Genomic DNA, 22,509 nt, shown 5'->3' with positions numbered 1-22,509 from the left:
AGCCAAGAAGCCCTGTGTATTGATTGCCTCAGGTTGGGGAGGGCTGGGTTGGAGGACCTGGAGCAAAAATTGTCTAAAGATATCCTTTCTTTCAGGCTTATATTTTCAAAAGCCTGAGTTTATAGAAGGCATTATGCTAGGAGGAGGGGAGAGAGGTGTCTTTAAAGATGGGGAGTAAGAAATGGGGAACAAATGGAGGAGGGCAGAGAATCTGACTAGGAAGGAGATAGCAGGAACAGGTGCTTTGAGTGGGAATGGCTAAGTGGCGCACATAGGAAAACTGGACACTTGGCAACATAAATCCCTGTCTCTGCAAAACTTCCGTGGTTTGGAGCCTCTTCAGGGAACCACGTCAGCTTGGACATTAAGCACATCATTTGTTTTACATCATACCTGAGGCCTGAATATCCTGCTTTGCTTGAGGTGCCCAGACATGCATATGACTCTGATGGTGGAGTGCCAAGAAAGTCTAGTAATTTTTGAGATTCAATTCCTACCAGCCTGGGGAAATGAATCTTTGGAAACTAGTATAATATGGCATTTCTTGCACACAAGAGTTTGTGGAATAAAATTTTAACCCACTATAATTGTTTTTCGGAGTCATAGAATTACTATGACATTGAATTAAGAATGTTATTTAGATAAAAGTATAGGTAATAACTACTTTTAAATGTCTTTTTCCCAACTAGTTTCATCAGAAAGTTTGTGTTTGCTTGAATTTTCCTTCAATGCCATTTGCTTCAATTCTTTCCATTTCACTCCTTCAATTTCCTTTGTTGCCTTCAGTGATCCATTTCAGTTAAAAAACAAATACCTTATTTATTTGTTTTTTGGTAGTAGTCATTCCACGTGGTTGTCGTTTTGATACTGTTTTCTGTTGCGCTGAGAGTGATATATCAAGTTAGTTAACTTATTGATCATCTGGAAAGTCAGGTCTGGAGTAGACATAGTTACATAATTAGCATTAAGTGTGTCAAGAACTCTATTGGGCCATTTTGCTTTGTTATATTGCATAGCAATGCAGAGAACTCTGACATGTTAGCAAAATGTGCACAATTGGTCAAAAGGAAACAAGACAGAGCTATATCAGTATAAATCTGCCACTATTATAAATCAGTGTGTAAATTATTTTGTTGGTAGCTCATAGTTGAACTCTTATTTTGTATTCTGGAAAAAATGATAAGCATTTGAAAAAGTAATTAGGAAATCAAAAAGGCCATGTTCTGGGTTAACTCTGCTCCTATTTGGGGTGCAGAGTAGACTCCCATTATTCCATGTAGACTTACTGTGGAGTTCCACGTGGGCTTACGTGAGTTCATTCTTCAAACCGTGTGACAGAGCATCAGGCTTATTATTTTGTCATTGCTCATATTACAAAAAACATTTTTTTGAAAATAGTTTTATGTGGATACAATTAGCTTCTACTTATTTCCTACCTGTCAAGGCAGTGGTAGCAGAATGAGCTGAATACAGACTGTCAACTAAAATAGTAACACCTCTTGCAGACAAAGTAATGTGGTCCACATCTATAATGACTTTAGCCAATACGATAATCTAAAAACAAAAAAGCATAGAATCATTGAACATTTTCTATGCAGCTTCTCTTATTAAGCTTTTATGTTTTTGGGGGTACTTCTAAGGAAGCTAGGAGGGGTAATTGGTTATGATTCAATAGAAGAGAAGCCGGTGGGAGGGGAGGAGCTAGAGTACTTGTGCCTGTCTGATCATTGCAGTAACTATAATAGGCCATATTCTTCTTTTTACAGTGTTTGCAACTTTTGCATCCTTGACGTGTGGGTTCATAGAAAATACTTCTCCTAAAGGTCATAGGCTAGAAACAGAAGAGAAAGAATATGACTAAGAAGAACCCGGATACATATAGTTGTCGCAGGTTGAAGAATCAGTGTGATCAGTTAAAGATTTGCAGTTAGAAAACTTGCTTGGAAGCTACCATGTTTTTCTACCTATTTCCTTGTAGAGGTGGAGGAGGAAAATACTACGGTCTGCCTATCAAACTGTCCGGGTTGTAATAAGCATCGGATGAGGTATAAGGCAAAAGCTCCTTGTAACTTGTAAAATTCTATATAAATGAAGAAATTCGCATAGATAATAGAGTTTTTATGAGGTTGAGGGGGTTGGTGTAAAAACTACTGTGAATTCTACAAACCAGTAAACATTTTTCCAGATCTAAAAATTTTTCTAATTTTTAAGTTTTCACTAAAAAGAGATAGTTATTGATTTGAAGTTTTAACCTCTAGTTTTATACCTGAAATGCTGCCATCACCTTCTCAGTTTCAATTGTTGATTCAAGAAAAGGTTCAAAAATTGATATGGTCATTATTCCACTTTCCAGTATTAAGTATTGTTGAAAGCGATTATTGAAGGCAAAAAGGGTTAATGCATAGCCTGCTCTTAAACAAATATCCTAGAAATAGGAGAAACATGCATTATCTTTAACTTATTTCCTTTTTATGTTGCTCAAGTTAATAGGTTTTGAATTCTTGCCCATTAAAATATATTGCATTCCTATATCTGGAAGTAAAAGATGACACTATCAGTAAAAACAGATAATAAACTTACCCCAGAACGTTACTGAACAGAGAAAATAGATAATTAGTTGTGATATCAGGAAGAAGAAAAGAGGAAAAAATTTAATTTTCAAAGGGAATGTTAGATTACTGATTATGTGGATAAATACCTAAACAGTAACAGGAAACTCCATAATTTCATTGACCCTCAACTTTTTTGTTTCAACATATTTTTATTTCCATTTCAACATTTCAAAGTAGAGTTGATAAATCAAAACTTCCCTTGTATAGCATGCTATCTATATGTTGTATTTTATGCATTGTGGGATGATCTCTATCATCTTTTAATATAAGATCACTTGTAAAATTCTATTATATTCTAACAGGGAATAAAAGAAAAATGATTTACTTTTAAAAATCACATTTTAACACTCTGGGACTGGGTAAATAGAGCAAAACCAAATTCTCCCTTAGAGTCAGCCCACTTGCCAAAGATGAACACGTATGGTAGGTCTTCCAGAAAGATCCAAAAGATAGAATTATATCACTAAATCTTATTTTCACTATTTTATTTGAACAGTATAGTACAGCGAGAGAGAGAACTACTAATCTTAGTGAGTTTTCTTCTGCCACTACTAATCATTATATAAAAATGCTATACGGGGGCCGGCCCGGTGGCGCAGCAGCTAAGTTCGCGCGTTCCGCTTCGGCGGCGGGGGGTCCACCAGTTCGGATCCCGGGTGTGGACATGGCACCGCTCATCAAGCCATGCTGTGGCAGGCGTCCCACATATAAAGTAGAGGAAGATGGGCACGGATGTTAGCTCAGGGCCAGTCTTCCTCAGCAAAAAGAGGAGGATTGGCAGCAGATGTTAGCTCAGGGCTGATCTTCCTTAAAAAAAGAAAAAAATGCTATATGTACATAGAGAAATATTTACAGATAAAATTATATGATGCCTGAGATTTGCTTCAAAAATAATATAAGGAGAGTGAGAGGGTATTTAGATGAAATAAGGCTGGCCATGAGTTGATAATTGCTGAAGCTGGGTCATGGGAATATTTAAGTTCATTATGCTACTCTCTCATTCTATATATGTTTGAAATTTTCTGTAATAAAATTAAGTACGCACAAAGTAGTCACCTGGCCATAAGCGAGAAGAAAGGTATTAGGTACAGTCAAAGGAAAAGGGGCCAGAGAGTGAAGCCGGTGGTAAGAGGCTGGGAGGAAAAGGAGAATGAGTGAGTGTGGAATGAGCAGTAGAAGAAAAGGGAGAAGAAGGCATGTACCTGAGGACTAGGGTAGTGAGAGTAAAATGTGAAAGGAAGAGGAGAGAGGGAAGAAAGGTGGCTCAGAGAGTCAGTCAGACATGAATTCAGTGTCCTCACCCTATTATTCCCCATGTAATTACCTCAGCACTTCATCTTTTTGTGTACCACAGTAGAGTAAAATTCTTTATTGGTAGACACTACTTTAACCAAGTACCCAAAGTTAGCATTGCCAGTTACGAGACATAACATCATGTACCCTTTGAAATGATGCACTGGGAGGGTGAGTAAAGAAGACCACATCACTTCTCTGGTAGTCTTGCCAAAATCCATGACCTCAATGTAGTCACGAGAAGACATCAGATAATTCGAACTGAGGGACATTCTGTAAAATAACTTGGCCTGGACTCATCAAAAATGTCAAAATCATGAAAAGACTTGAAATCATGAAAGACAAAGGACTGAGTTTCACAGACTGAAGGAGACTAAAGAGACATGACAACTAGATGCAATGTGGGATTCTGGATTGGATTCTGGAACAGAAAAAGGACATTGGGGAGAAAATTGGCAAAATTTAAATAAGGTCTGCAGATTAGTTAATGGTGTTGTATCCATTTTAATTTCCTCGTTGACATCCAGAAAAGCTGGACAAAGGATATGTCAGAACACACTGTGCTATTTTTGCACATTTTTGGAAAGTCTAAAATTATTTCAAAATTTAAAGTTTGGCTTTTAAAAATTTATCTCCCTATAACAGACTGCTGGGAAAAAGCTATTCCTTCATAATAAAGACTTTGAGGAGCACCACTCTAGAATAAGATATTAGAATATTCTTAATAGAATAAGAAGCAGATGGCTGAGTATTGAAAGGTCATAAAATTAGGTTAAAATTTTATCCAAGAGAGATTTGGTTTTTGGCTCTTCACCAAGCATGAAAATTGCTATATTTTAAAGATGGAATGTGACAACTATGAAAAATATGGAACAATATTATTCCATCATTACAAACCCTACCAAGGAGATTTTACATTTCTTAAGTAATGCATTTAAATATTGCCGTGAAAAAGACTTGATGATAATTTGAGGCTGTGGTCTAAAAACCATTTTCTTCTAAATGAGCTTTAACATTTTGTAAACGTATTACCTTATCTTGTGAGTGAAGAAGATAAAGGACATCAGCATACTTAAATCCTTCATTTTCTTGTAATTCTTTCTGTAACACATCATTCCTTAGGACAATGCATGCCAGGGAAAATGCCACTTCAACCTAAATATGTAGTTTTCAGAAATTAATTTATTTTTCACTCATGGTTTATCAAATGACATATTTCTTTATACAAACATTTATATGGGATATTCTAATTCCAAGACACTATAAAATCCATTGAGGGAGGCTGGCCCTGTGACCGAGTGGGTTAAAGTTCCGCACACTTCGCTTTAGTGATGCACATTTGCAAGTTCACATTCCAGGTGCAGACCTACACCACTCATCAGCCATGCTGTGGAGGCATCCCACATACAAAATAGAGGAAGATTGGCACAGATGTTAGCTCAGGATGAATCTTCCTCACCAAAAAAAAAAAAAATCCATTGATTCCAATTCTCTGACTAATATTTAGAGTGACACAACTTCTGGAGGAGTGTCCCTTATAATTTTTAACAGCTGGGAAAATATCCTTCTGTGTGCCAGCACAACCACACAGCTGCATCTGAGGGCATGGGGGGAGGCAGCCAGGCCCAGCAGGACATGTGAGGTATTATCTATGTATTATCTGAAGTGCATAGTTGTATCCCTTCCACATCTAAAAAAATTATTTTTTAATTTCCTGTCATGGGTTAAGAAGCTCTTGTGAACATCTTGTTAGCTGCTGACCACTGAGTTGTAAGGCTTTAATGGGACGCCTATGAATTGAAGCAAAGCACTGGAGAGTAGGACTGAAGAGTGCTTTCCCTCACGTAGTTCTGGAGTCATTAATGCACATGCTAAGTCCTTCGAGGAGTAAATGAACCTTGTTTACTATTGGGACTCAACAGATAAGTTTTTTTAAGTACTACGTTATGCATTTCTATGTAAAATGTTATGAATTTGAAAAGCATTATTATTGCAAAAATATTTTGTTTAGTAGGGAATCTTATTTGAAGAAAAGTATTGAAACGTATTTATGTTCTGTTTTAACAAGTTTAAGAACTCAGTGAAAACATACTGAAATATAGGTGGATGCAAGTGAAGTAAACTTTTGCCATCAAAATGTGCATTTTAAAATAAAAATGTATTTTTACGTAGCATTTTCCATAGTCTTATGAAATTTACTTGTACTTTCAAAGTCAGTGTAGTTTTTACATATAATTCAAGCCAAAAAAATTGCTAGCATATGCTCCTTCCTTTTGTTTCCTTAATCAACTCCTGTAATAAAATAATCTCTTTCACAGGCAGAAAAACCACATAATGTATGACATCTTTTATGTAACAAAGATATTCCTTAAAAGAAATAATGCTATGTTTACTTACATATTTTCCTCCCATGTTATTTCTATTTTCTCATTTCCAACAGAACCTATATTAAATTCTGAAGAGAAAATTTATTTTTTGTTGTTATAATTTCCTGCCTGGCTAGCTGTAGATGTCCTGAATTTCCAAAGCCTTGGTAAAAGGATTTGAATAGATGTGAATGTCATTTTGTTAAAGACATTTTACTAGAAGTAAATGGAAGAGTGAAGGACTCTTCAACAAGTCGCAGTAATTCTTTGTAATGTCCACCCTTGAGAAAACTATCGCTGCCAGCCAACACAGGCTGCTTGGTAGAAGGTAGGGCTGTTTTGATGGTGTAGCACTGTCAGGATTCCCTTACATTTGACAAGTGTTGCTACATAAATCACACATCCTCGTTATGCGCACCCAGTTTTAGCAACCAATACCTGGAAGAAATTCTGTGAATAATCAAATATCTGAGAAATAAAACGTGTTTGATAAGTAAGGACATAAGACTTTATTACTATATTTGAAGAAATCATATTTTAATAAAATTTACTACTATCATTGTAGCAGCTTTTTTGCTTAAAACTTCTAAGATTTTGTTTAAAAGATTAAATATTTTTTATACTTGTGAATTTGCATAAGGAAACAAATTATTCTTAAAAAGATATTTCTGTTAGTTTTTCCTGTATCAGAACAAAACCTTAAAACCTTATATATACCTTAATGTTAGGAGAAGGGTGATTTCTCAGTAGTTGAATAAGTACTGGAAAGGCATTTTCCTCTACAACAAATTGTTGACTAGTGGGATTGCTTGTGTGGGCAACACCTGTAAGAATTCACATGTCAATCAGGTAATATTTTTTTCCATCTTGGAAATGGTAAAGTTATTTTTGGTTGGTTTTTGATATTTTTGGTTGATAAAGTGCCAAGCGTAATATGCTTAGTAAATTGCAAAAGGAAATGCTATATCGACACTATTTTACCTGAATTAATTTTTCAAAGGCAAAGTGAATAAACATGGAAAATTTACTGTTAGAAGTATGGATGCGAGGCCGGCCCCATGGCCGAGTGGTTAAGGTCGCACGCTCCACTTAGGCCTGTTTGGATCCTGGGTGCAGACACGGCACCGCTCATCAGGCCATGCTGAGGTGGCATCCCACGTAGCATAACGAGAAGAACCTATAACTAGAACATACAACTATGTACTAGGGGGCTTTGAGGAGAAGACAAAGAAGAAGAGGAAGGAAAAAAAAGAAGATTGGCAACAGATGTTCACTCAGGTGCCAATCTTCAAAAAAAAAAAAGTAGTATGAATGGTTTTCTAATAGTCTCAAAACAAAGAAATTAGAAACGCCAGACTATCGAGGAATAACAATATAATAGCTATCATTTATTGAAGAATTATTATGTGCAAGTACTTAAATTTATGATTTCTATTGTTTTCCATAGAAACTTTATTTTTATAAAAATGACTAGATCAAATCACCTGGTTAAAATTTCTGGATTCCTTAAATGAACATACTAAAAAGATAATCTTACTGTCTCTTTTTATAATGTACTACTTTAAATTGTAGGCCTAATCTCAATGAAGAAACGTTGTCATCTCTCTCTAGTGGATATGTATGAACAATTTTAATTTTAATGTTTAATTCTGTTCTATTGCCAAGAAATGTCACAACACAAGTACAGTGGGTTTATGTACTTAAATATAAATACAAAATTGGGCCTCTCTATGAATAATGAAGAGAAGCCACCTACTTCTGATCTGAGGAAGTTTGAAGAAAGTGGGAGCAAAGGATACTTTTGTTTCCCTTGTTCCCTACTCCCTTGCTGGCTACCTGGCGAGGTACACAAACACTGATTACATGAATATTCTTCATTCAGCCGACAGGTATTGAATGCCTAAAGCACCAGGCACTGAGGTAGGAAGTAGGGCTAAAAAGAGGAATTAGAATCTCTGCCCTCAAGAGTTTATATTCTCTAGGGGAAGCAACTATTTAAATACACGATTTCAATACCGTGCAATAAGTGCTTTAACAGAGGTATAGAAAAGTACAATTGAAGTGCCGAAGAAGGATTGCTTACTTCAGAGTAGGTGGGAAAAGGATACGTAGGGAGATTCAACGGGTGAATGTGCCAGAGGTGGGGTCAAAAAAAAATGAGTGTTTTTCATAATAATGTTTATGATAATGATGATGGTGGTGGTATAAGGAAAATACCTTCAAATCTCTGACTGAATCTTCACGTTAATAATGGGATGAAACTCCATTAAGTTGGGAAAAGAACCACTACAAGCAGTAGGCTGAACAATTCTCAGAGCCCACACAGGGCTAGAGATGGTTTGTGTTCCTACTGGCCAGAATGTAGATACCTTATAACACAGGGGCTATACAAAGGATCGAGACCTCGGAAAGGTATCATCTTTTTAACAGTGAGATTAAGTTAGTTCCAGAGTAAAGTCTGCCCTAGACTTGTCCTACCAAACCTTAAAAGCTACTGCAGAAGGATCAAACTGCAAAAGGATCAAGTTGATCCCAAGGAGAGTGCCTGCCAGAACAGAGCCTAACTCTCTCTCAAGGAAAATAAGAAACAACATCTATCAAATTAAAACTCATAATGTCCAGCATTTAATCAAAATTTCTTATGCATGATTTTAAAATATGAACTACCTAAGATAAAATTGACAAAATATGTGCAAAAATTGTATATTGAAAACTATAAAACTTTGCTGAGAGACATTAAAGAAGACCTTAATAAGTGAAGAGATATAACATGTTTATGGGTTGGAAGACTTGATATTATTGGGATGTCTGTTCTCCCTAAATTTATTTATAGATTTCATGCAATTCCAATCAAAGTAACAGGAGATATTTTTCAGAAGTTGACAGGCTAATTTTTAAAATAATATGGAAATACAAAGGACCTGGAATAGCCAAAACAACGTCGAAGAAGAATAGTAAGGTTGAAGGACTTATACTACCTGCTTTCAAGATTTATTGTAAACCTATAGTAATTAAAACAGTGAGTATAGCATAAAGATAGACATATAGGTAACTAGAATAGTAGAGTCCAGAGAGAGATTCACAAATAGCTAGTCAATTAATTTGGACAAAAGAACCTAGGTAATTCAATGGAGGAAAAGATAATCTCTTCAATAAATGGTGCTGAAGTAATTGGATAGTCATATGCAAAAAAAAAAAAAAAAAAAAAAGAATCTCAGTCATATGCAAAAATTAACTCAGAATTGATCACATATCTAAATATAGAGGAAAACAGGAAACCTTCATGATCTGGCATTTGGCAGAAGTTTCTTAAAGAGGACACAAAACCAAAAAACTAAAAAAAATTAAAAATCAATAAATTAAACTTCATCAAAATTAAAAACATTTGCTCTTCAAAATACCCTGTTACAGAAATGGAAAGACATACCATAGACTAGGAGAAAATATTTGCAAAACACATATCTAACAAAAGACTTATATCTAGAATCTATAAAGAATGCTTACAACTCAATAAGACAACGCAATTTAAAAAATGGGCAAAATGTCAAACAGACATTTTACCAAAGAAGATATACAATGACAAATAAGTACATGGAAAGATACTCTAGATGATTAATCATTAGGAAAATATAAATTAAAACTACAATGACATTTACTACACATCCACTAGAATGGCTAAAATTATAATACTAAGTGTTGGCAAGGATCTGAAGCTACTGGACCTCTCTTATACTGTTGGTAGGAACACAAAGTGGTAACACTGCTTTGAAAAATAGTCTGGCATTTTCTTTAAAAGTCAAACATACATCTGCCATATGACCCAGCAATCCTACTAATAGGTATTTAGCCAGGAGAAATAAAAACATGGATATATATGAAGACTTGTACTCAAATGTTCATAAAAGTTTATAACAGCAAGAAATTGGAAACAATCTAAATGTCCAGCAGTGTATGCATGGATAAACAAGTCATATATATTCATATTTATTAGGGTTTTCCAGAGAAACAGAACCAACAGGATACATATGTATGTATATATATCATAAGGTATAAAATTAACCATCACACCATACAATGGAATACTACTCAGCATTAAAAGAGAAGTGAGCTATTGATACACACAATAATATGGATGAATATCAAAATAACTAGGCTGAGTGAAAGAAGAAAAAAGAGTACATCGGTATAATCCCATTTACTTAAAATTCTAGACAATGCAGGTAATCTATAGTGATAGAAAACAGATCAGTGGTTATTTGGGGGTAGACGTGCAAAGAGGGAGGGATTACAAAGGGACACAATGAAATCTTTGGGAGTGATGATTATATTCATTTTTTAATTGGTTATGGTGTCACAGCTGAATACATATGTCAAAACTCAGCAAACTGTACCCTTCAATTTTTTTTATATTTTATTCTTGCTTATTTTATTTAACTATTTAATTACATGTAAATTATATGTCAATAAAGCTAAAAAAACCCCCAACATTTAAAAAATTCTAGGCATGCAAAAAATCAGGAAAATATGATTCATAATCAGAAAAAAAAACAACCAATAGAAAGAGACCCAGAAATGACAGAGATGCAGGAGCTAGCTACAGGGATGTTAAAACAGCTATTTTAAACATGCTCATATGTTCAAGAAAGTTGAAGAAAACATGAACATGATGAGGAAGAAAAAGGAAGGGGTGTGTGTTTGTGCAACATTCTAAGCTGGTGAATTTGAAAGCAAGAGTTTTGTTCTGTAATTCTACCAGAGAACCCCTTGTCTACAGCAAATGTGGACAGCTTTGAGTGAACTAATGAGAAGAAATTGAATACACACACGTACATACATATATATCAGGTATCTTTGTGTATATGTTATCATTTACTAGAATTTTAGAAATATCTATAATTTATACTGTAATATCTGGCTAAAAAAAGAAACATTCTTTTATCTGACTGATTGCCTTGGTACAGTTAATGAATTTCTGCAAAGTAGCTTTTTCAAGCAAGGAGGGAAAAAAATTTTTTTGGAACAAATTCCTACATTCTTTATCCAGCTAGACTAGTTTTTGAGAAAAGACAATGAACTAGAAATAAAGATTTTTTTTCTCTTGTCTATAAGAAGCAGTCTACAATTAGCCCTATATATTCATGAATGTCAGCAAAGAACACAAATTTTTATTTTTGGTAGGTCAATCACTGAAAATTCCACATTTTTCAGATATCCCAAAATGTTAATTCCTTTGCCATGAAAGGAACGACTAGCCTTAGTGGTCACTTTGTGAACAAAGAATGATTAAAGAAAGACTAGAATTAAAAAATGGGGGCCGGCTCTGTGGCCGAGTGGTTAAGTTCGTGCGCTCCGCTGCGGCGGCCCAGGGTTCGGATCCTGGGCGTGGACATGGCACTGCTCATCAGGCCACGTTGAGGCAGCGTCCCACATCCCACAACTAGAAGGACCAGCAACTAAGATATACAACTGTGTACAGGGGGGGTTTGGGGAGATAAAGCAGAAAAAAAAAGAAAAGATTGGCAACAGTTGTTAGCCCAGGTGCCAATCCTTAAAAAAAAAAAAAGAGGAAGATTGGCAACAGTTGTTAGCCCAGGTGCCAATCTTTAAAAAAAAAAAAATGTACCCCAGCATTAGAAAATCTTCTGTATGTTCAAAAACATATCATTCTTGAGATTCAAAAGAAGAAATATTTTTCTCTTAAACTTAAAAAATGAGATTTTAAGTAAAAATAGCCAAGGTTCACTGTCCTCATTTCCCTTTCTAACCAGAGTTCAAGAGCAAGACCGCTATAAAATTCTTAATTACACCACTTTTACCCATTCAGATCTTGGAGAAAGAAAAAATATATATAATAGCCTTTTATAGATTAAATATGGTTTAGGGCTCTAACAGTGGGGATAGAGGGGAAGAGAAATATCTTATTAATATTTTAAAAATTGAGAATAAATTTACAAACCAATACAAATGGATCCCACTGCTCTGATGACACTCAGAAGTGTGCCTTCAGCTATCTTACTAATCCTTAGTAAGCGAACCAATGGTGAAATTCCATTCCCTTCACATATTTGATTTTGATGCATCCTGCTGTCCTTACTTAGAGCTATGACTGCTTCACCTCCTGGTAAAGAAAAGCAAGAAACACGTCTGATACTCCAATGCCCTTTCTATATTATGCAGATTTATGCATAGAAAATAACTTACCAACATACTGCATTTTCGCTGATGGTGACAAAAGCATATTTATTATAAAGTTGTATCCAATCTGTTCTGCCATATACTTTTGTTGTTTCAGTGTTTGTCCTGCCAAGGCCCAAAGTGCTACAGCTCCTTGTTCCTTCACATCTATTTGAAACGCCTATTGAAGAAATATATTCCATTCATTCAATGAGCATTTAGTGAACACTGTAGGAATGCGTGTTTTACAAAATGTTTATTCTAGAATTGGTTTAGCTTTCTTTTCACTTAACTAAATTCAATATTGAATATTTGATCTAAGAATAATGACAAGTAAACATAAAATTCCTACCTTGAGGAGTTTTAAAAGATATTTACTTAACGATTTTTCCAGAAATGCTCTCTGTATAGAAGGATTGTGACTTGCCAGTGATTCCACAGCCATCGCACCCTTCACTTGGACACAAAGTTGTTTCCCTTGGAAGAGAGCCACCAGAGGAGGGATGGCTCCTTCCATAGCCATAGCATTCTGAACATCCTTATTGTCACGTGCAACCTCAGCAATTGTAGCGGAAGATACAGCCTTCAACATGTCTTCAAATGAATTCAAGAACCAGTTAAATAAATCTCTAAAAAGACTATTATCACTAGTCTCCCATATTATAAAATCAAATTTATGGAGTTTATAGAAAATTTAGAAAAAATAAATAAAACTGTCCAGATTCTCACCACTCAAACACAAACATTTCATTTAATCTCACACACTATTTTTTATGACTATAGATTTAGATAGTGTCATAGACATATTTAGTATAGTTGTACTATAAACACAATATCCTGCATTTCAATTTACCAGTAAAACACTTTCCCACGTTTTATGAACATCACTGTCTCCTAAATATTCCATTAACGGGTGTATCACATTTCCTTAGCCATTCACATTTTTAAAAATATATGTTGTTTCTCAACTTTTCACTATTTTAAACAATGCTTAGGAGAAATCTTGGCACATAAGGCATTCCTTCCTGTCTGTATTCTTTTTCCCTTAGTATAGAGTCCTAGGGGTTACTGTAATAACTTAATACATCTCAGTAAGTTGCTTTCCAAAAATGATAATAGCCTATTACCCTTCCATAATCAGAGTATGAGAGTATCAATGTTACTGTATCTTTTCAAGTATAAATATTATCATTAAGAATAAATATATAAATAAATTTTACTAATTTGATAGGCAAAAAATGGTGCCATTTTATTTTGTATTTTGTATTACTGGCAAGTCTGAACATTTTCATATATGCTTATTAACCAGCTGCATTTGTTCTCTTTAAAACTTACAGAAAAGTTACAAAAATAAGTCAGAGAACGCCTCTAAGATATAGCAACAATTAACGATTTTTGCTCAAACCATCTTTACTAGGATATTTGCAAAATATCAATTTTCCAAACCTACCACTCCCTTCACATTTGTCAGGTGGCGTTCTACTATAAAGAAAAGCTCTCCCTACTTTCCTATTTATTTTCTTGTTTATCTAATTATCCATATGAGCTCTTGGATTTCTGTTTTATTTAATAAGTTACAATCCATTAATTTCCTTATTTGTATTGATACTCAAATTGCCCAAGATTTGGCCAGTGTCCAAAACTGTGCAACTTGAAGGGCCAGTGGAGTCCTTCAAGTTGGCCCATGTGTCCTTTAGATATACCTCCATCAGGGTTTTTTTTTTTTTTTTTTTAGCATTTTCTTAATTTCTGTCATAATACGATGTTTCAGACTCACCACATACCTGCTCTGCCCCAGCCCTGGAATCAATCATTTCTCCAAGAAGCTCTGGTTTCTTTTAATGAGGAATGGTATTTAGAAATCAAGATTTGGGTACTAAGTGTGTTCATTGCTTCTGGAGTATGACTGCTTCTAGACTCTCTTAGCAGACAAGACTAGGAAAACATATATTTCCAATTTTCCAATTCCAGTCCAACCCCACAGGATTCTTTATTACCTTCCCATATTCTGCACATTTTCACAGTGAGAACCCAATAATATCAACACATTATTCATTTGTTCATAACATTTCATTTGTTATAACACAGGTTCAGAGCTATTTCACTCATATCAGTATGAAATACAAATCTAATAAGAAGAATTCAAGATATGCTTGCAGTTTTTTTTTCTCCCCTAGACTGAGGAAATATAGAAAAGCACTGTGTTCAAAAGTTATTTGTATTTTTTTTTTTAATCTAGTTATCTACTTCATTTAAATACAATTGGGTTCATTTGTTTCTGTTTGTTTTTAATTTTAGTTGCCCCCTTGTGGCCTTGTAGAATTAATGTTTTTTTTTAAATGTAAGACAGCAATATGTTTCCAAAAGTCAAAACTATAAAAAAAAGGTGTTTTTATTTTATTTTAATTTTTTTGCAGGGAAGATTTGCCCTAAGCTAACATCTGTTGCCAATCTCCCTCCTTTTTTTTTCCCCTTCCTTCCTTCCCCCCTCCCCCCTCAAAGGCCCAGGACATAGCTGTTTATAGTTGGAAGTCCTTCTGGTTCTTCTATGTGAGCCACCGCCACATCACTGCCACCGACAGACAAGTGGTGTGGTTCTGTGCCCAGGAACCAAACCCAAGGAACTGAAGCAGAGCAAGCCGAATTTCAACCGCTAGGCCATCAGGGCTGGCTAAAAAAGGTGTTTTTAGATTCAAGCAGCCAGACTCTCTAAATCTAGCATTTGTTCTCTCATAGACTATCTATTCAGATCAACTATCTATTAAGGCCTTACTGTTCATATCAATCTATATACCTACTTTATATCAAATACATTAATTATTTATTGTGAATATTTTCCTCATTCAATTATTTATTTATTCAGCAAATATTTTATTGAGTAGCTACTACATGCCAGGCACTGTCCTAGGCACTGAGAGACAGTGGCCAACCAACAATATAAAGTTCTTAACCTTGTGGAGCAAGCTCAAAGGCCAGAAATAGAAAATAGCAATAAGTTCAATATTACTTGAGAGTAAAATAAGAGAGGAAGGAAGTGATAGGCAGGTCATTTCCTTTTGCAGTAGGAAGGTTAGAAGGGCTTATAGGCAATGCTAGAAATCTGGATGTTATCTTGGGGGATAAGGAGTCACTGAATAATTTAAAGGAGGGGAAGATATGACCAACTTTGCATTTTAAGATTTTACTTTTTTCCTTTTTCTCCCCAAAGCCCCCCGGTACATAGTTGTATATTCTTCGTTGTGGGTCCTTCTAGTTGTGGCATGTGGGACGCTGCCTCAGCGTGGTTTGATGAGCAGTGCCATGTCCGTGCCCAGGATTCGAACCAACGAAACACTGGGCCGCCTGCAGCGGAGCGCGCGAACTTAACCACTCGGCCACGGGGCCAGCCCCCCAACTTTGCATTTTAGATAGGTCACTCTAGTAATACTTGGAACGCTGTGAAGCACGATAGGTTGACAAAATTAAGAGTGTTGGAGGAACGGTTCTTTTACCGCATATTCCTGCATCGGTCCAAAAAGTAGCAATTCCTACTCTCACCTCCCACTCGGGAAACTTATTCATTCCTCCCGTAAAAGGAATAGTGAGTTAAATAATTTCTTAGTTTGAAGAATGAGTCATTGAAAATGTATGGCTTAGGTTCTTTTTGGCATTTTTTGCCGTTTTCTCAAAGCAAGCTTTCCAGTAATAAGGCTGAAGTTTTGATCTCTATTTGATTTCTGCGTCTATTTATCAAATGGATCCAAATTCTAAAGGGAGAGGGCTGTCTTTACTTAGCACCTCAATAATCCAAACTAGCCCCAAAGCTCAGAGGAGAGCTCGGGGATTTGGATAGAGAACTGGGAAGAACAGATTATAACCATAACAAGCTCTCAAGAGTTAGTGAGATTGCCTACGGACAGTGTGCTGTGTGAAAAAACACTGCGGACCCGGAACACACGCTCACGGAACTCCAACTTTAAGAGTTGGGTGGAATAAGCCTAATGACGGAGGTAGTCTTTATCTGAAACTTTTGGGATCAGAATTCCAAAGTTTTCAGATTTTAGAAGTTAACGAGTAGATATGCTATATTATATAACACCCAAAGAGTCTGGAGAAAACACATTTCTGCAGCAAAATGTGTGAATAATCATTCTCAGAAGGATAGAGGGCTCTTTAAGTTTTGCTCAGATGGTTTGGAGCTGAAATGCATTCTGTATGCTGTCTGTTAATATTTGAATTTCCCTGGCAGTATCATATAAACCTTTGTTAATAACACAGACCAGGACAATTGTGTGCCACAGAAAAGACGAAGTCAGAGGCACTGTAGGAATGGAAACATGCATATGTGCGCAGACATTTGTGGAAGACTATGAAACAAGCAGCCAAAGATGGGTGAAGCAGAGCCCTAAAACCATCCCAACTCGGCAAAGGTTGAGGAACCCCTGGAGAGAGGGGTTAAGACTAAGGAGATGTTAACAAATCTATAGCCTCAAGAAATTGCACGTGAATCTGCTTTGGGGCCATTTTACCTTAATGCATAAAATCTTAGAGCAGTTCAGAATGGTTAAGAAGATATTGGAATTAATAAAATTCTTTCGTGATCCCCTACCACTTAACAACTCAGCTAACATTCAAGAGACTTTTTTGTTAAAGCACTAAAATTGTAAGTGTAGGATTTATAAATTATAAATGGAGAGAAAAAACAATTAAAATTTTTTTCAAAATTAAGTTCTTTGTCTTCCTTGGAGTGAGAAGATAATGTAAATTACAATATAGGATAAATCACTTTGATTTAGGTTTCAGATAAGGCAAGAGTCCCAAAAAGAAATGATTCATGAATTCATTTATTGTTTATTTATTCAAATTGCCTCGATAATTTGTGATTTGTTCAAGCATCTGAGGTTGGGAGGAAGACAAAGGAGAGGGAAAATTTAGTCCCTGTCTTTAAATTTTGATTAAGGAGATAAAACACAAAGAATAAAATAAACAACAATTATAAACAAGTAAAACGTCTATGCTTAAAATATGCATACAAGCTGGCTCTCTCTAACGCTTCTCTTAAATGATAAAGTAGGGCATAGTTAATAACGGAGGGAACCTTAGAGCAGATAACCTTAGGAATTTGTAAAGAAGGGAAAGGACTTTCAAATGATTTACTACATTATAGAGGTTCTTAGAAGATGCTTAAATTTGAAGTTCTATAGTAAAAGAAAGTCCTCTGAAATAATCCCCTTATCCATAAGCTTGTCTTACATTTTAACCAACATATTTATTGCATATTTATTCCTAGAGAACTGGAATAGAAAGACAGATGATGAACTGAGCAGGAAGAAAAACAGATGAGCTTATCTCCCATTTTTTTATCCCTCCGAATGTGGGGAAAACCATAGATCTGAAGTTTACACTGTTATGTGTATGCTCCCTAGAATGAGATAATTCTTACAGAATCCAGCAAATCATTTGCAGTGGCTGCAGAAACGACCTCAGAGCTTCTGGGGTTCTTGGTACTGACAGGCACTTCAGGATCTGATAATTAGCCTAATGACCTGATGACCTTGAATTTTGGTATCAAATATCTAATAGCAGATCAAATATCTAATCTGAAGTCCCTGTTGGAACGTGAAAAATAGCTTCCAATGATCAATATGTGTATTATGCACACAAGGAGACATCTACTCGAGTCCCGGGGCATACTGACTGCATTATTTTCATTATTCATGCTGATATTTCCACTTATAAAAATATCTACTTAAATATCTTTTAAAAACTATGAGAGTCAATTCCTTTTATAAGCCCAGCAGTTTAAATTTAAGCGTTCCAGATATTTAGGTAATATTACATGTGTCTAGATCCATTCTAAGACAAATCCAGGACATCTATTCATATAGGACAAGTCCAAACCTGTGTTTTCTTCACTTAATATCCCTGGTCACATTAAAATAATACAGAAATAGAGGCTCACCTGAATCAGAACTCAAGAATGTGATAAGATATTGGATGCCTTTATGGTCTCTCACCGCCCTTTGATTGTCCTTGTTTCCTATACATAATACCCGTATACAGTTCATTACATTTACTAACACATTTTCTATGTTGAACTGTAAGAGATTTATCAGAGCTGGGATCCCATTCTAAAAATAAACAAAAAAATTAATTACAATTGAATTTATTTAAGATGTGTGCAATTTTTTTTTTAGAAACACAAGTCTATAATCTTTCTTACTTTAAATATCTGCTTATTTAGGAGAGAATGAATGCCCACAAACAAATGTGTCTACTGATATGGCACATTAAATAATACAACTTGAAGCATATCTTATGCTTTAATATAAAGGTAAGTATTCTATAAATATATATATATATATATATATTTTTTTTTTTTCTTTTGAGGAAGATTAGCCCTGAGCTAACATCTACTACCAATCCTCCTCTTTTTGCTGAGGAAGACTGGCCCTGAGCTAACATCCGTGCCCATCTTCCTCTACTTTATATGTGGGACGCCTACCACAGCATGGCTTGCCAAGCAGTGCCATGTATGCACCCGGACTCCGAACTGGCGAACCCCGGGCCGCAGAAGCGGAAGGTGCAAACTTAACCGCTGTGCCACCAGGCGAGCCCCTATAAATATATTTTAAAATAACCTCCTTTATGCCAAAATAAATTGAAGCTGCAAGTTCACCGTAACATTTAATAAATGCCTAAAAAGTGAAGCAACTGAGTAAGATCAATTGAATACAATGCCCATTTGGAAATATTTGCCATTGTAGACATTGCAGTGGTAATTGGTAATTATATTTGTGCAACACAAAATATTATTTTTAAACGTGAATATAATTTCCAGCCAACTCTAGTGGTCTAGGGGTTAAGATCCGACTCTCTGACCACTGCGCCCCAGGAGTTGCTTCCCAGTCAGGGAACCACACCACCTGTCTGTCGGTTGTCATACTGTGCTGGCTGTGTGTTGCTGTGATGCTGAAAGCTATGCCACCGGTATTTCAAATACCACCGGTATTTCAAATGATGGACAGGTTTCAGTCTGTCTTCCAGAATAGACAGACTAGGAAGAAGGACCTGGTCACCTACTCTGAGAAAATTGGCCATGAAAACCCTATGAACAGCAGCAGAGCATTGTCTAATAGAGCACCGGAAGGTGCGAGGATGGCACAAAAAGACCAGGCAGGGTTCCACTCTGCTCAGAATCCACTTAATGGCACTAACAACAAATAATTTTTAAATTTTAAATGGAGCAAAGATGGCATTTCTCCCTACTAACAGAAATAATGTGAGAATATTAGGGAAGATAAGAAGCAGAAACGTACATTTTCAATGAAGCTAGGAGACATCTTTAACGATGAATCGTAATAAATGTGTATGAGTTTCCAGCAGGGATGAGTGAGATCTTCCACGACCACTGGCCACAGGAAATGCTGGCAGAGCACCGTTTTCCAAAATGAGAGGCTCTACTTTGAGGGGCAGAAAAACAAACACACAATTCCCTGTCTGGAACAAGAGGAATGGGTATGCAAGATGGCAGCAGACTCTTTTGTGAACCAATTTGGCATAAATTTAAAAAATTAAGGAAGGCAAAGATGAATAAGGAACCATACCAACAAGATATGTTTGGAAGGAGTAGTCTATTTGTGAGATAAAAAGGAAGAGATGGACTTCATGTTGTGGAGGAAACAGAATCCACACTGTGAGGTACTATGCACCAGTCTCGGCTGGCTAGGGAAAAGTACAGCTGAAAGGACCCCTGCAGACAACCCTGTGGCATAAGTCATATTCTTGCTAGCCTAGAACATGGGTCTGGGCCTTTTCCCACATACACTTCCTGCAAATAGCTGGACCGGAAAGAACTCACCTAATTCAAAGATGGATAATGGTCTAAAAGGAACTAGAGCAGGATCTATCCGAACATATTATAAGGAAAAAAAAAGGAAAAGCTTTTGACAGATGGAGAATGCTCATCCAAAAAACATTGCGGAAAAGTAGAAGAAAATTGTAAGCGAGAGTGGTATATTATTATCAATGAAAAAATTAATGAAGCTATCACCTCTATAAAACAAAAGTGCACAGGAGAGACACTAGTGCTCAGGGAAGATTTTTTGAGACAAGGGGAGATGAAACACTTGCTGGAAAAGCTCAGGAAAGATATGGAGAGAAAGAAAAGCCAAATTGTAATCCACACAAAAAGAAACAATGCTAAAAAACATAGCAAGGAACAAGGAGGACAGGATTGAGAAAAAATTAAATAAAATGAAACAATGAGTAGAAATGGACTAGAGAGAAAAATGATAGCTATATAAGGCAAGAAAAGGTGATACGATACACAAATAATTGGTGTTCCCAAAGAGATGTGGTCAGTTAATTCAGTAATCAATAAATTCAATGGCCAATTTTTGACTTTGGTCTTACAAGGGCATATGACACTATTGACCATTCTCTCCTCTTTGAAACACTTTCTTCATTAGGCTGATAGGATAACAGATTCTTCAGATTTCCTCTTAGCTCACTGGCCATTCTTTCTTAGTCTCTTTTGAGCTCCCTCCAGATCTTTCAACTTTCCCACAGACCCTGGTGACTCAATTTTCAAAAAATAATACAGAATATGATGACTTCTCACCATTTCCACTATTACCACCCCATTTCAAGACACCATTATCGGTCACTTGGATTACTGCATTAGCTTCTTAATTAGTCTTGCTGCATCCACCCTTGCAACACAGAAAAGAGAGTGATGTAAATTTCTTCATGGAACTTCCCAGAACAAAATCATTCAATGGCTTAACATACTCAGAGTAAAAGCCAGGGTGTCTAACAATTGCCCACATGGCCCTACATGATGTGGTCCACCATTACCCAGCTAGAAGTGTCTCCTATTTCTCTCCTCTCAGCTACTTTCGCTTTCTTGCTATTCCTTGAACATGCCAGGCACATTCCCACTTCATTTACTTTTTTTACTTTCATTCACTTCATTTCTTCTGCCTACTTCTTCCCAACAGAAAAACATGGCACACTCCCTCATCTACTTTAGGTCTGTACTCAAATGCCAACTTCTTAGTGAAGTATTTTTCACCAAGCTGCTCCTCTCCCCTCTTCCTGCTTTATTTTCCTCCTTAACACCTATTCTCATCTAACATACTATATACTTGGCTTATTTGCCTTGTTTATTGTCTTGTTATCCCTGACTAGAATAAAAGCTCCACGAGGGCTGGGATTTGGGCTGTTTTGTTCACTGCTATAACCCCAGCATCTAGAATAGAATCTGCCATATGGTAAACTCTCACAAAGTACTTGTATGAATGAACTGAAAGAATACTAGAGAAAAAACATATTTAAAGATAGAATTCAAGAAAACATTCCAAAAATAAAAGAAGATGAATTTGCATGTTGAAAAGTTACACCAAGTCTCAGGAAAAATAGGTAAGTAACATTGATGTGTAAGTCCCAGATTTTAAAGAGAAAGAAAAAAAAGAGAAAGAAAACACTGATCAAAGAGTAAAAGATCAAAACAACAACAAGAAAAAATGACAGAACTAAGATTAAACATGTCATATCAATAAATGTAAATCAGCTATATTCAATAAAAAGTGAATGACAAAGCAAAACTTAAATATACTGTATACAAGGGACACATTTATCCTAACTCTGGGTAATTATCAGAATCATTAGAGATTATAAGATCTAAATGAATTAGACTAACTGACTAACTAGGGAAGTGGGTCTGGAGGTGTCTATATTTCTAACATATTTTCCAAATGGTTGATACCAAATCAACCAACAGGAAATAAAATGATTCAGAAAAGTTAAAAAGAAAAGGATGGGCAAAGCCAAATTAAACATGAGAGCACAAAAGAAACAGATCACAAACATAATTTTGGACAAGCTGGAATTCAGGGCAAATGTATTACACTTGACAAAAAGGGTACATTTTAGGGGCCAGCCGGTAGCACAGCGGTTAAGTTTGCACCTTTGCTTTGGTGGCCCGGGGTTTGCCGGTTCGGGTCCCAGGTGTGCACATGAATCCCAGGTGCGGACATGGCACTGCTTGGCAAGCCATGTTGTGGTAGGCATCCCACATGTAA

At 36.0% G+C, this 22,509-nt stretch overlaps 1 protein-coding gene across 14 annotated transcripts in view; it reads right to left on the bottom strand.

Annotated features, from left to right (window-relative positions):
- ANKAR (ankyrin and armadillo repeat containing) overlaps positions 1–22,509 on the bottom strand; it is a 65,874-nt gene that overhangs the window by 6,984 nt on the left and 36,381 nt on the right. For 5 of the 14 annotated variants that reach the window (XM_023622184.2, XM_023622186.2, XM_023622187.2 and 2 more), the window contains exons 13-20: positions 18,387–18,555; positions 12,798–13,039; positions 12,473–12,626; positions 12,228–12,389; positions 6,989–7,095; positions 4,938–5,060; positions 2,267–2,425; positions 1,437–1,554 (exon numbers count right to left, since the gene is read on the bottom strand). In XM_023622184.2, coding sequence (XP_023477952.2) covers positions 1,437–1,554; positions 2,267–2,425; positions 4,938–5,060; positions 6,989–7,095; positions 12,228–12,389; positions 12,473–12,626; positions 12,798–13,039; positions 18,387–18,555 — 1,234 coding nt within the window. Of the gene's footprint in view, positions 1–1,436; positions 1,555–2,266; positions 2,426–3,082; positions 3,420–3,797; positions 4,196–4,937; positions 5,061–6,988; positions 7,096–12,227; positions 12,390–12,472; positions 12,627–12,797; positions 13,040–18,386; positions 18,556–22,509 lie in introns of those variants that run through there. The other 9 variants (XM_070241407.1, XM_070241408.1, XR_002801292.2 and 6 more) reach the window with 8 other exon arrangements.

This window comes from Equus caballus, chromosome 18 (assembly GCF_041296265.1).
Source record: "Equus caballus isolate H_3958 breed thoroughbred chromosome 18, TB-T2T, whole genome shotgun sequence".
Classification (NCBI taxonomy): domain Eukaryota; kingdom Metazoa; phylum Chordata; class Mammalia; order Perissodactyla; family Equidae; genus Equus; species Equus caballus.
Note: the sequence above shows the minus strand (reverse complement) of the source record. Positions and strands in the feature narration are given on the sequence as shown.